The sequence below is a fragment of the Myotis davidii genome, unplaced genomic scaffold, assembly GCF_000327345.1.
Source record: "Myotis davidii unplaced genomic scaffold, ASM32734v1 scaffold1494, whole genome shotgun sequence".
Taxonomy (NCBI): domain Eukaryota; kingdom Metazoa; phylum Chordata; class Mammalia; order Chiroptera; family Vespertilionidae; genus Myotis; species Myotis davidii.
In genome coordinates, this window is record NW_006286246.1 from 1945289 (window position 1) to 1959640 (window position 14352).

Here is a 14352-nt window from a genome sequence, read left to right on the forward strand (position 1 = left end):
CCCATTTAATAATGGAAAGCCTCTTGTGGTTAGGAGACTTTGGTGAAATCTACTTAGTTTGAACTTTCAAAGCCGTAAAATTCCCTGATAGCTCAGTCTGTTAAGTGTTGCTTATTTTACAGCGGACAGCTTCTAAATTGAAATGTGTATTCACTATAGTTGTAATGGTCTTTTTCAACTTTAAAAATAATCAGTTCATTCAGCTACAAAAGAAATATAAAGAAATTTCGAAGGCTAATAAAAGCACAGGGCACATGAGCCTGTTCCTGTTTCTTAACGGAAGATTACTAGCATCCGTGTCTGAAAGCCCATGAATGTGTGTGTGTTTGAGGAGCAAGCCTCTGCTCATTTGTCTGCCTATTGTGAGCTGTCGTGCACCTTTGTGGGGTTTTGTCACAGGGTGAAGGCCCCTGAATGGAGGCCTTGTGCCCTACTTGATTTGAAATCCTCCCTGTTAATCTAAAGGCCCCCGCAGGGCGCCCAGCTGGAAGCCCGTGTGACAAGTGGAAGTCGGGATCTGGAAGAAACTTGGTGTTGGGGGAAGGGGGCCAGGCGAGTGGTGATAATCTTTCAGCCTTGGCTTTTGTCCCCCACAGCCTACTTGTTACACTCTGCTGGCAACCGGATTGCAGAGCTATCCCTTTTAAGTATCCTTGGATTGCATGTGCTCACCTGTCTTTTATAGGTTAAAAACCTGGACAACTTGGATTTAATTCCCTTACGGAGTGTACTGCTGACAGGGCATTGTGCATTACTGTTAGAGGTTAGCTATCTTGATTAATTATGTGTGTGGATTTATTTAAAGGGAGAAGGGCTGCTTGGGAAATGCTGCTTGGCCTGCCCTTCACAGAGCCTGTTTAAGCAGGTTGCACCAGCACTTGGCTGGTTAAATCTAGTTTGTGCAGCTTGTGTACTTTGTAGTATCAGCTATTGGTTCAAAGTTTCTTGGCTTAAGAAGCCTTGCAATTTTAAGTGCATTACTGCATGAGAAAGGGGTGGGGCAGCAAAAGCTTTTTATAGGGTTTCACCTAATAAACCTTACTTTTTTAAATAAAGATTAATTTTTGAAGTATTATTTTGAGGATTTAACAGGAGAATTAGAACGTCATATTTCTTTAATTCTAATACATTTAAACTGACAGGGAAAGGGAGAGAACTTTATTTTTAAGTGATGTTTTTTCTTTTTCCCCCTCTTCAATCACAAACTGGTTCTTCCACTTTGAGTGCCAATTAAGACCTGCTGTAATAAGTATTTCGCATTCCGCCCTGCTGTTGGGCTTCAGGTGCCAGTGGTGTGGAGTGCTTAGTAGCTGAGCAGGCACCGTTACGCAGCGAGAGGCCTGGTGCGGAGTAAGTTCGGTGTGGCGTGGCATTTGGTTTACATAATATCACTCCAGCACGGTGCTGAGGCCACGCGGAATCCATCCTGGAGAAGTGTTCCACCGGATGCCAGAAAGGCCATGTTAATGATAAGTTTCTGGTACCTCAGCAGGTTTTGGGGGCGTGTTTTGTTCCCCACTGCTGTTTTATTCTTCATTGTGGTTCTCTGGAGACTGTACCACGTGAACGTAGGAATTGTAAGCGCTTTGTTTATTGGTTTTTGTAGAATCCCCAGGATACTGTGAGCTTAATAATTACGTTGTTTTGTGGGTTATTGAGAGGGCATATTAAAAGCCAGTTGATAATAAAGTTTTCATTAATTATTTTAACATTTTCAAGGTAATATTAAAGGCAGTTCAACCAGAATCAGAGTCAAACATTACCACCAAAATCAGAATCACACGGTAAAATAGCTTTTGGTTTGCTTTGGTTTAGAACAGTGGTTGTCAACCTTCTGGCCCTTTAAATACAGTTCCTCATCTTGTGACCCAACCATAAAATTATTTTCGTTGCTACTTCATAACTGTAATGTTGCTACTGTTATGGATCGTAATGTAAATATCTGATATGCAGGATGGTCTTAGGCGACCCTTGTGAAAGGGTCATTCGACTGCCAAAGGGGGCGCGACCCACAGGTTGAGAACCGCTGGTTTAGAAGGAAGTTGGTTATAGCTGCCCTCCTTCAACTTTTATTGACTAGTCATCTTCCTGCAAAGTTCAAATACGGCCTTTGATTCATACGGTCTTGTAATAAGTTTAGCTCTTAATGACCTGTGTGTGTTTGTGCTCTTGACAGTTCACTGCCTTTTTGTTTTTACTTTTGATAAAGTATTAAGAAATGATAGCTGTGACATTTTATGCCAGCTTAAAGGTAACATGAGTTGATAGTCTGTGATAAACCTTTGCTTCATTTTGGTTACGGAAGAAGCTTATAACGCATTGCAATATTTATGAAGTGCTTTCTGTTTGTGTTTGCTTAGGACATGTCTCAGGAAGGCTATGGAACTAGGTCTCAACCTCCTCTGGCTCCTGGGAAACCTAACCATGAAGACTTGAACCTGATTCAACAAGAAAGACCATCAAGTTTACCAGTAAGACATTAATGTGCTGATTTGGAAATGTCAGGGGTTAAAGATTTTTTAAGAAGCTGTTGTTTTTGTTTGTTCTACTCTATATTAAGGCTTACAAGTTTCTAGATTTCAGATATATTTGCGATTTTTTTAAGGGCTTTATTCTTAGGAGCTATGTAGGCCTACGAATGAATCTGGATAAGTCTATTTCATTGTACGCGTCTCTGAGTCCAGTTGGAAGGTTTTATTGGCTGCTGGGTTTTGTGGCAGAAAAGTGTTTGTGTGGTACGGCTGCACTCGGTACACCCTGTTGCTCTCTGGTCATGGTACAGACCTGAGGGGGTTTTATAAGAGCTCAGTATTAAGGGGTTCCCACTAGGCAAAGCGTATAACTGATGAGATAAAGCATCCGGTGGTGGTTTGAATTTCTTCAGGGACTTTATATAATGAGAAATCACCCAATCTTTTTCACCCAAAAGAAAGTATTTTGTTTAAAATTGGAAAAAGCAGCATATAAGTATTTCCACCAGCAAATACTGTATGGTGGCTGATGTACATATCGACTAGAGTAGAGGCTGTATTACAGAGTATAATGCTGATGCTCATAAATAGTTCATCTGTGCTTAATTTGCTTTTTTAATAAACAGCCTAATTTAAATGAGGTTTTCCTTATAAACTAAAATAATACATCTGTGCAAAATTTTATATTTTCTTGTTAAAATGTTTTGGTTTGAAGAATTATTGTTATTGCTTAATCTCTATTAAGAAATTTTATTTCAGGTGGGAGTTCAGGCTAACCACAATATTAAATATGTTTACATTAAGCACGATTTATTATATTGCTTCTGAACATTGAGAGCAGCATTGGTAATGAATGTCATGCATGACATTTGGCAGGCATACCACCCCCATTTTCCATGTACACGTAGCCCTAGGGAAGAAGGTAAGTGATGGCGACAGCGTGTCCAGGATCTGTAAATCTGATGCACACGTTTTTGAAACTCTAATTTTACAGCTTTTATTTCTCTGGTGGGTGGCATTTATCGTGGCATGTTTTCAGTCACCGTGGAGTACTGATTGTATAGTTAACTTGGTTTTTGAAGGAATGAAGAACGTGATGGATTCTGTGTTTTATCCTGTAAGCTTTCTTCTTTAGCAGATAAATCACAGAGAGCATGTAGTATGTGGGTGTGCGTGTGTGCTCATGTGTGCGTGCGCACACACTGTTGATAAGTGGAGCGTTTGCTGAGTATTTGGAAATTGGCCTGGTTTTAGGAATTTGACTCCTGGGAAGCAGATGGACAATGAATTCCACTTTTCTTCCTCCCACCAGTTTTTAAGTCTTCTCAGAGAAGCTAACTTTGTAGGTTTGTGGTTGGCTGGTGCTGTCCACTGATACGCAGATTGGAGACTTTGTTCTGTATTGATCCAGGCCTTCTGTTAGCTGTAAGAGTAGTTTCAGAGTTCTGCTCTCTTCAGATCCGCTGGAACTGTGGCATCACCCACAGGCTGTGCTCCTCCAGCCCTGATGGGAATGGGGAGTTGACGTTCAGTTAACTCACTGCAGACTTAGGGAGGGAGGAAGTGTGGGAGTCCCAGAACACTGCTGCAGAAGCCTGCTTTGAGATGGTGCTTTTTGAGTTGATTACTATTGGTAAACCAGCTAAAAGTATTTTAGGAAGTAAGGCAATATATATGTTCATCAATCGTTTAAATTTTTCTGAATTACTCTATCTGTATACATATCATATAATGGCTTGTTTTCCTTCTTAAGTGTTAAGTGTTGCCCTAGTTGGTATTTCCCTTCTTTTTTTTTGGTAACTCACAGCTAATTAAGATGCTGCCTGACTCAATAACATTTCAATGATCTTTTTTAGAGAGCAAAGTTTTCAAGTTTTATGGTGAGTTTATGGAAGTACCATACCGGTCACTGAATGAAGGACAAACTATATAGATCAGTTGGTGTACCTAACCCTTTGCCCCCATCTGTGAAGATGAAAACTGGCTTTATTTAAATGAATTTTAGCACGCCACATATTTTTCCAACAGACTCTGTTTATGTAGAAAGTTTCTAAATGAAATTTACAAATATTTTTTTATTTAGGTGAATACATTGATATACACAATTAAGGTAATTATAGTTTGGGGAAAGGATTTGTTGGTGTTCAGTACGGATCTAATATCACATATTTTTAGTGTTACATTTATTATTAAGTATTTTAATTCTCCAACTTGGCTAAGTAGATACTATCGGTACTGTGAAACTGTACTTGTTATTTATCTGAATTTCCTATGGAGTCTTTTGTAGATTTGTGCCGTGTTTTTTCTTAACAAATGTTGGTGATATATATTTTGTCTTTTTACTTAAGGTAAAAGGTAATCCATCATATTTGTAATCTCTAGCTTTGTAATTTGGAACTAAGGAAATTGTGGTCTTATCTGTACATTTTAAAAATATGGCACAGTGATTCTAATGTATAGTTAGTATGTCTTATCATTACAAATGTGACTACAAGGAACCTTTTTGCTTATTTTGAGGTGGATTTTGTAATATTTTTCTGCATTGTGATGTTTTCTTCAGCATGTGTTTGTTCCACAGTTAACTTTCCATTACAAAAAGTCAGGACCTTTCCAGCATCCTTTTGCCAGATCTATAATTTGATGCCTTAGTGATCTGTCCTCTCACCATTGTTTGAACTGGTATTTGTCTATATTTGCACATCGTTAAATTCTTGGTGATCTTCAGTAGCTAATGTAGTTGTTTCCCAGCTGACTTAGGTCTTCAGATCATCCACATAAAGCAAATGACTGATAAATTAATACTTGTCCTCTTGTTGCCCTAGGGCCATGACCAGTAATATTTGCTTTTCACTTAATGCACTCAGACCTAATCTCAGAACAAATATTCCTTAACAATGTCCACTTATTTCCATACCTCTTAACCATACAGCTTTTTCCCTGTTGAGATACATTAACTTACATACCTTTTGTATGACCATTATTGACAAATCTTAGCATATAACATGTAATGTTGAATTAGTTTGAGCCTGGCCCGAGTGGCTCAGTTGGTTGGACATCGTCCTGTGCACCAAAAGGTTGCCTGTTAGATTCCTGGGCACATAGGCCCAGGTTGGGCATATATACCCACGTCAGGGCACATATACCCAGGTCAGGGCACATATACCCAGGTTGCAGGTTCTACCCCGGTCAGGGCAGGTATGGAGATCAACTGATCAATGTCTTTCTCTCTCACTCTCGCTCTCTCCCCTCTCTCTCTGTCTTCCTTCCCGCCCTCTCTCTCCCTTCCTCTCTCTAAGCATGTCCTTGATTAAGTATGAAAAACATTAGTTTGAAGAACTCTGTCTCCTTGTAATATCATCACTTAGAAAATTAGAGCATATTATATAGTTTTTTCCTACCTCTAATATTGATATGAAGTGAAGCCAGAATTTTTAAATGAAATAAAGAGTGGAAAGTCTAAAAAATGCTATAAATTTAACTCTTTTATTTTATAAACATTGAGTATATCTCAATTTACATTCTAAGATAACCCCCAAAATGTGATGCAGCACTTTTTGTTGAGTCTTTTGTTATATTTTCATCTTTTGTGTCATTCACTGTTTATCTTTTTAGTTTAGTTATTTTTTATAGCTGTCTTGGTTCCCATTAGAGTAGGATCGTTTTTGAATATTTATGTTTCATGCAGTAGGTATTTTCCTAATAGTTGTTGTGAAAACTTGTAAGTACACTAGAGGCCCCATGCACGAATTTGTGCAGTGATGGGGTCTCTTGGGGTGGCCTGGGGAGATTGGGCTGAAACCTGCAGCCCAATGCCGCCTACAGCTCCTACCTGCCGCTCCTGCTCATCTCAGCCCCACTGCGCCTGCCAGGGGCTTGCGCCCAATTAGTCCCAGTTGGGAGAGGCTCGCACCACAGCAGCGCTCACCAGCCATGAGCCCTGCATCTGGCGTGCTCCCGAGGGGAGTGGCCTGCGGGATTGGGCTGAAATCTGCTCTCTGACATCCCCTGAGGGGTCCCGGATTGTGAGAGGGCACAGGTTAGGCCGAGGGACCCACCAGTGTACAATCGGGGCAAGGAGGGACCGCAGGAGGGCTCCAGGGCGTTTCCAGCCCCATCTCACCCAGTCCCTATCAGCCGGACCCCAGCAGCAAGCTAACCTACCGGTCGGAGCATCTGCTCCCTGCTGGTCAGTGCACGTCATAGCAACTGGTCAGTCAGTCAACTGTCTGCCCCCTGGTGGTCAGTGCACGTCATTGTGAGCGGTTGAGCAGCCTTAACATATCATTAGCATATTACACTTTGATTGGTTGAATAGTCGACTAGTCACCGGAGTACCGGACACATAGAATATTAGGCTTTTATTATATAGTATTCTTAAACAGTTTCAGCATTTTCTTTTAATTGCTTACGGGATCTTTTCCCAGGTGCTGAATGGACAGCAGGCAAGCCTGTGTGTCTCTGTGTCACAGGCACACAGTGGTCGTCAGAGTGTGTGACGCTGTGTTGCAGGTGGTCTTATTCTTACAGACATTTTCTTTCATCATAAAATTGCAGCTGAGTTTTACCTTGGACTTTAAGCTTTAAGAGAAGTGGGCACTTTGGAGAATGACGCTAAAAGGAAGTGAAAACATCTTCCTTAGTAATATATATTTTCTTAATTAAAAAAGAAATGGACAGAAGCAGTAATGATAATTTCGGTAAATATGGTACAGATAGATATCTTGTTAATAAAATATTTATAAATCTGCACAAAGAAGTAAACAAACCAAAAAGCTCTGATTTTTCTTCCTCGTCTAAGCAAATAGGCTTTCTCCTCCAGGGACCTGGGTTGTTAAATATTCCTTAGTTGAGAAATAACTACTTGTTTTATTCTTCAGAAGAGGCCTGGACCATTGCACTTCAGATGGGCCCATTATTCTGTGTACCGAAGACACCGATATGATCAGTCATGTCCTCATAGCCTTTGAAAGGTCCACCAGGTCATTAAAAAGATCTTTGTGACCCTTTCTTCCCTAAATAGGAAATAGTTACAGAGGTTGGCGTGAAACGGATTTGCTCTTTCCCAGTTTAGTTAAGACCCTAACTGTCCTGTGGTATTGTGCTTATGGCAGTTTTGTTGAGTTTGCAATTAGAAGGAAATACTGGGGTGTAGATAAAACGTATGCTTTTTGTCCCTCTGTGAAAGGAAGGAGGTAGTAAATGCTGGTTGTTCTTTGAAACAAAGGGTGTTAAACAGGATATTGGAAGCCTAAAAGAGAATTATTGGAAAATGTTATTATGGAGCGAATTCTTGGAAAATATTGTTATAATGTTATTTGGGGGTTAGGTATTAGCAACAGAGCGTCAAGGATCTGCCTTAACGGAAAAAGAAAACAAAGTTAAAATCTACCAGGTAAGAATTAGATATATGGCTGCTGAATGAACTCTTTATAAACTTTTAAAATTTGTACATTTAACTTGATTTAAATGTTGTCACTCAGAGGTTAAGAATGTACTCACCTTTGTTGATTAGTCCTTCTCATATCAGTCTGAACATTTAAAAAATTATAAGTGAATAAAAGAGAAATCTAATCTGTTGTCACCTTATCTCAGTGTTCAAACATTGATAATGTCTGTGTGCAACTGAGACCGGAGCTATTGCTATCCGTGTTCTCTGATGCTGTTAGAATATGTTGAGGTTAGTTATGGAACCGCGAGCCCCCTGTAGGGAGCAGGGGTTGTCTGAAGGATGGTGCCTGGTCAGGAGAGTGTTGCAGCCGCAGCACCCCTGGCATAGTCTTAAAATGGAAGGTATGGACACATTTTGATATCTTGGAGGAGTTTTCAACAGAACACACACTACTTCTATTTTTTACCTAGGGTTTACTGTGTCCTTCAATGTAATATTAGTCACTGGCCTACTCAGTATGGAGACATCAGGTTTTTATTGGCTTAAAATTAAAACAAACACATAATTAGGAAAAGGGATAGTGACTCTGATAAATGTTTAGTTTCCGACATGGATTGTTTCTTTAAGAGGTGATGTTTTATAATTTTATCCCCCAGGATATTGTTGTGATATTTGTAGTCATTTTGAAAATAGAGGATAATACTTGAACAAGATAAGAAATAGAAGGAAGTGGGAAGGTATGTTTCTCCCTCTTTCAAAAAAATCCTCCACTTAGATAGTTGTTCTGTAAATGAATATTCAGTAACACCTCACCAGTTTGTATTTCTTCCAGGTAAAAGCAGGCCAAATACATGGAAGTTTGAATAAATTAATATTTAAAAGAATTATAGTTTGCTTTTAAATAACTCAAATGTTTGTGTATAAAGTGTTTCTAAATTGAGATCTTCAGTCCTGTTGAAAGAAATGGGTAATTATAAATTCATTATAGCTGAGATATTTGCTTAGTGGCATGTGTTTTTTTTAAAAATTCATTGAGTTTTAAAAAACACACCTGTAACTAAGCATATACCCTGCAAACTTTTTCACATAAATTCTGAAGATTTGCATTTAAATATGGCGGAAATGAATTTCAACCCATTTTATGGGACTGTCAATTCAAAAAAAATTAATGAAGGAGTAGTATAAAAAATAGGCAATAGACAGAAGTGAAAATAAGAGAGGCTGAAACCTAACTGTCTTGCAGGATATTGGTTTTGATATAGAAGGATAACTGTGATCTGTAGGTTGATAAATGAGGCTCCTTAAGTAAGGGGTGATGGTGCACAGACTCCTGGCTAATGGAAAAGTAGGTGTACAAATTTTCCCATAACAAGCGAGGACAGAAAGTTTTGACCCAGCTTGCTGCTCTGACCTACCTGGAGCCTGGGGCCTTCTCAGTGGCCCACAGGCCAGGCTGCACGCAACCTCCAGGTCTGCTGGCGCAGAATCGCTGCGGACATAAGCCGCTCTGACCAGAGGGGCTCTCTCTGCTCACAATGCGGGGAGAACAGTAGTGTTGGCTTTTAAAATATAAACCACAAATAACAGCGTGTGTGAGGAATTCACACGTCTGGGTGTGGGGGCTTGGCTAGGAGAATTTGTCAGCAGCCTAGCTCCTGTATGTTTTAACTTTAGTACTTTTATGCAAGAATGAAAAACAGCCGATGTTCAGGGGTAGTTTTTCTCATTCTAACCCGCTGTTTCTGTTTCTACAAACAGCAGTTCTTGGCATGTTGAGCCAGGCAGCCTCCTTCGTGTCCCTCCTCTGCACTGGTACCTGCCGGGCCAAAGGGCTTCCTCCAGTTGCGCAGGCATGGCGGGTAAAAGGCCTTGAGTGCACTTACCTTATATTACCACGCTAGGTGGGAAATAGATCTTAATTTACGGTGGCCACTTTGTAGGTAACTGAAGGCACACATCTGTTTGATATAATGAGAGATATATAACCAGCAGGAGCTCATAGGAGCATCTGTGGACTGGTTAATTGCATTTATTTTTCTTTGGACTGGAAGTAACTATTTTTAATATTAACTGCCAGTTTAGAAGCTCAGAGGCCATTGAAAACAAACTGGTAGGCTAAAAATGTCAAGATCTGTGGAATAGTCAGTGCTTCAGAACATGCAGTCTGCCTCGTGGAGAGCCTGGGGGTTCTGGGTGTCTCCCCAAGTAGGGGCCATTGGAGTTCAATCTCGAGCAGACACAAGGTCTCACCAGAGAGGAGGAGAGGGAAAAGGAAAGATTTAGGCAGCCATCCCACATCTGGGGATACATACTAAGAAGACAGATTTTAAAATAAATGCATAAAAATATTTAAAGCAGATTTATTCTGAGTTTATAACCTGTTACAGTCCACATGTTCAATCACTGAAGAGTAGTTAAGAAAATTTTGTTATGCTGATTCAATAGTCTGACCATTTTTGACCTATAAATGGCAATTTCACATCATGTTACCCAATAGACTTTCAACCCCATGAAAGTTATTCCAATGAAAATAGGAAAAATCTGAAGACTATGCAGAAATAGAGAAAAGAATTCATGAAATAATGGCTGGTGAAATATAAAAAAAAAAAATTGTATGTGTAATATAAATCCAGGCATGTAAAGTAGGTTTCCATATTGACAAAGACTAGAAAGAAAACAGAAATGAGAGTAGTTATAATAGAAAAGCAGAAGCAACAAGCATATTACTCATTCATGTTATTTATATATGTGTGTGTATATAAATATGTATGTATACATGTACACATATGTATATATACACTTAAAGTGTGATGAACCTAAGTGTAGGTTACCGAAAATATTCAAATGTATCTAAGTCTGAAAGAAACATGTTAACCTGTAACTCCAGAGGGAAAAGGAAATTCACCGGTTGATTCTTAAATGGAAATATCACATAGCAGCCAGCTGAGAGGGAGTAGTTTGCCTGCTCTACGCTGTGGGTTCTGGGAGGAAAGGCCTCAGAACATGTATTTATTCCGGCTGTTGTCCCAGGATCTGAATCCAAGAAGTGATGTGCTCCATTACACCTGAACCAGCTTTGCAAATCTTGCCTTGGAGATTTGGGGGATACTTAATTTTTTGTTCTTGGGTCTTTGGCAAGAATTCCAGTTGTGTCACCTCTTCGGGACCCGGTTTCTGACTGATAAATAGCAGGTTCTAGGTGAAAACATCAACTTGATGTGGTATCTTATCCAATAGAGCCCGGCTGGTGCACTTGGTCAAAATTGTATTGTCACAGGCTCCTGGTGTGGCACAGCCCTGTATGCCTGGGGGCATCTGAGGGCATCTGTTCGAGTTGTATCAGTCAGGATAGGTCTTCTATTAAAAAGAGCCCTTCTGTCTCGGAGGCTTAACACCACAAAAGTATATTCTTTGTTTTTGGTATGTGGACAACACATAGTTTGGCAGAAGGGCAGTAACTCAAGGAATCAGACATGCAGATCAGCCACTGTCTTAAACATTGACAGTCACTGTCCTGGAGGGAAACCAGCACTCCCTGAGGGCCTTTCACTCCTGAAAGCCATTCGTTACTCACAGGTCACTTGCAGAATTAGTCACAAAGCCCTGCCCATCGTAAGGGTGTGGGAAGTGCAGTCCTACTGTGTGCTGGGAAGGCAGGGAGTTGGAAATGCTGGACCAACATCATTAATGATGACAAGACTCTTCTTCCTGCATCGTTTATTTTTAACAGGATACTGAGGTGTGATGCTAGCCGTGCCTTCAAATACCTCCTATGAAAAACAAAAAACTGTCGCTTTAGGAGAGGAAATAAATATGTGTAGAGAAGGCTCTTACCTGAGAGCACCATTTCCTATTCTTCTCTCACAGTGTGGGATTTTAGAGGCGTCTCTATGGTTCTCATCTTTTTCTTTTGCCTTCTCTAAATTGTTGTAAAATAGCTGAATGGTCTTGTTTTCCTTTGTTTGGGTCAAGAAATTTTAGCTGAAAATTGTTACTGTGTGAAAGAAGATTATTGACTCAACAAGCCTTCAATTTTCCATGAATAACACTCCCACCCCCTGGCTTCAGGAACATGCCGTGCATGCATTCTATTTTAAAATACAGACTGTAATTTAAAACAGGCAGTTTGATGCCCCACTGAACTTTGTTTAAGCCTGGCATAAAGGGGAAAGCTTTACACCACAAGAAAGTGACTACACTTTCTCAACCACCTTTCTCATAATGCAGGCTATTTAAAAAATGCTTCCAGGTGTATTGTTGTCCCTTTCCACAGGACCTGAATTTTATCCAATGTTAGGTTGTGATGTGTGTCCTTTCACTGTATTTCATTATCGGGCTCTCGTTTGAATTTCTCAGGGTTCAGGGTAGGGCCCATTTGCAGTGGAGTCTGTGTCACGCATCTGTGCGTATGGCCCACATTTAGTGTGTGGGAGAACATGAACTCTAAAGTTAAATTCATAAGTTTTGGCATTCACTGATTGATAGCTATTTTTCTAGATTTAAATAGTGTCTGGTTATTAAACTGGAATGACATAAATATTTAATTGTAAGACTGTTTACTATTATATCATTATAAACATGATCAGATGGAAGTTGTTTATAGCACTTGCCTTTTTTCCCTCCTCACAAAATTGAAAATGACCAGCTTATAATGATTGTATGCAAGAAACGATGACTTTGTTTTGATAAAATCATATATTTTGACGTGGAGAGCTGTTCTAACGCTGATGCTGAATGGTAAACAGGCTACATCTCAGCCAAGGTTCTGGTCTGGAGCCATTCATGTGATTTCTCAGGACCTTTCGTGTCCTTCTCTGAAAGATGAATGATAGAGTTAACAATCCCAGAGCATGTTGAAACTCCTAAGTGTTGTGTTAAGGGCCTTTGTTAGTATGTAAGAAAAAAGCGCTGATAAGAATGAACCTCTGCCTTCAGAAGGAAGTTGAATGAGAGGGTGCAGCCAGCTCGGAATCCTACAGGATGGCTCATGTAGCCCTTGGTGGTTTCCCATTCTCCAGGCCATTTGCCTTTGAGCACCTGTGGGGACTTGGGTGCCCGATGGAGTACACAGCCTTCCCTGCAGGCCATAGGAAGCCAGGGCCCTTCCTGTGGACTCTAATACCTCAGCGATTACAGAGCCTCCCCCACCCCCATGTACTGGAGATGTATCGAGTGTGGGGAATCTAGAGAGGAGGAGAAAGGTTCACATGGAACGTTGAGGACACTTGACCCCTGAGCAACGTGGGGATTAGGGGCACCTGTGCTGTCAGAAGTCCATGTGTAACTTTAGTTTCCCCCCAAACCTAACTGATAGCTTACTGTTGACTGGAAGCCTTATCGGTAACGTGAACAGTTGATTGCCACGTATTTTGTATGTTATATTCTGCACTGTATTATTACAATGAAGTAAGCTAGAGAAAAGAAAATGTTAAGACAGGCATACGGAAGAGACCTATAGTTCTATTTTTTGAAAAAATGTCACGTATATGTGGGCCTGCACGGTTCAAACCCATGTTGTTCAAGGGTCAGCTGTACATATATCAGGTGTCTTTACCTGGTAAAGTGAGAGGTAGAAAAGACAGACGAATAAGGAAGCAGCAGGACAGGGAATCTTGTCTTCTATGCCTTTCCCGTTGCACCAGTGGGAGTCCGGTGGCGACCGCCTTCTCATCCCAGGTGTCAGGCAGCAGGCAGTTTCCATTTCTTGCTGTGGAATGGAAATGGAAAAGGTTTACTTTGCACACTATAAAGTAATGAGTAACCCTCTGCTTTTTAAACTGAGATTTACCACGAGTGGAGGTTCTAGTCACCCAGAGACATGAAAACCACCCTTTGTTGTAACAAACTGAAGCCAGTTTCATGGATATTGTCCCCTGTATTTCTGCATTTTGTGTGTCTTGTCTTTGTCTTTGAAGCTCCTGGCTTGATTTGGGCGGAGTGGAATGCCACAAGTCTTGCTTGTTATTTCACTCCTCTTTCTGCCAAAGCCCCAGATGGAGTGCACTGAGGCAGTGGCATAAGCTATGCTAACCCACACGTAACCTTCTCTCAGTAGTCCAGCACGAGGAGCCTGGTGACCTCTAAGTGACGGGCAGCTCAGCAGGGTCCGGGCCCCATCTGTAACTTGGACCCCGGCACTAATCCTCTGTCTTTCTACAAAATGTTCTGGTGTAAGTAGGGATCTTAGTCTTACTTTTCCCATGGTATGGGCGGTTGAGTGCAGTGAACCAGTTAGCACCCCAAATATACGTGGTTGGTCTTTTGTAATTACCTGTATCTGGAGAAAATTTGACTCTAAAATAATAATACTTATTATATACTAGGGGCCCGGTGCACGAAATTCGTGCCCTGGGTGGGGGGGTGGGGGGAGTGTCCCTCAGCCCAGCTTGCCCCCTCTCACATACTGGGAGCCCTCAGGCGTTGACCCCCATCAATCTCCAATCGCAGGATCGGCCCCTTGCCCAGGCCTGATGCCTCTGCCAGAGGTGTCAG

At 40.9% G+C, this 14352-nt stretch overlaps 1 protein-coding gene across 1 annotated transcript in view; it reads left to right on the forward strand.

The window, feature by feature from the left end:
• The window catches only part of ARID1B (AT-rich interaction domain 1B), a 387394-nt gene that overhangs the window by 167157 nt on the left and 205885 nt on the right, over window positions 1–14352 (forward strand). Inside the window, 1 exon segment of the mRNA XM_006779610.2 lies at window positions 2361–2471. Within this exon segment, the coding sequence (XP_006779673.1) occupies window positions 2361–2471 (111 nt within the window).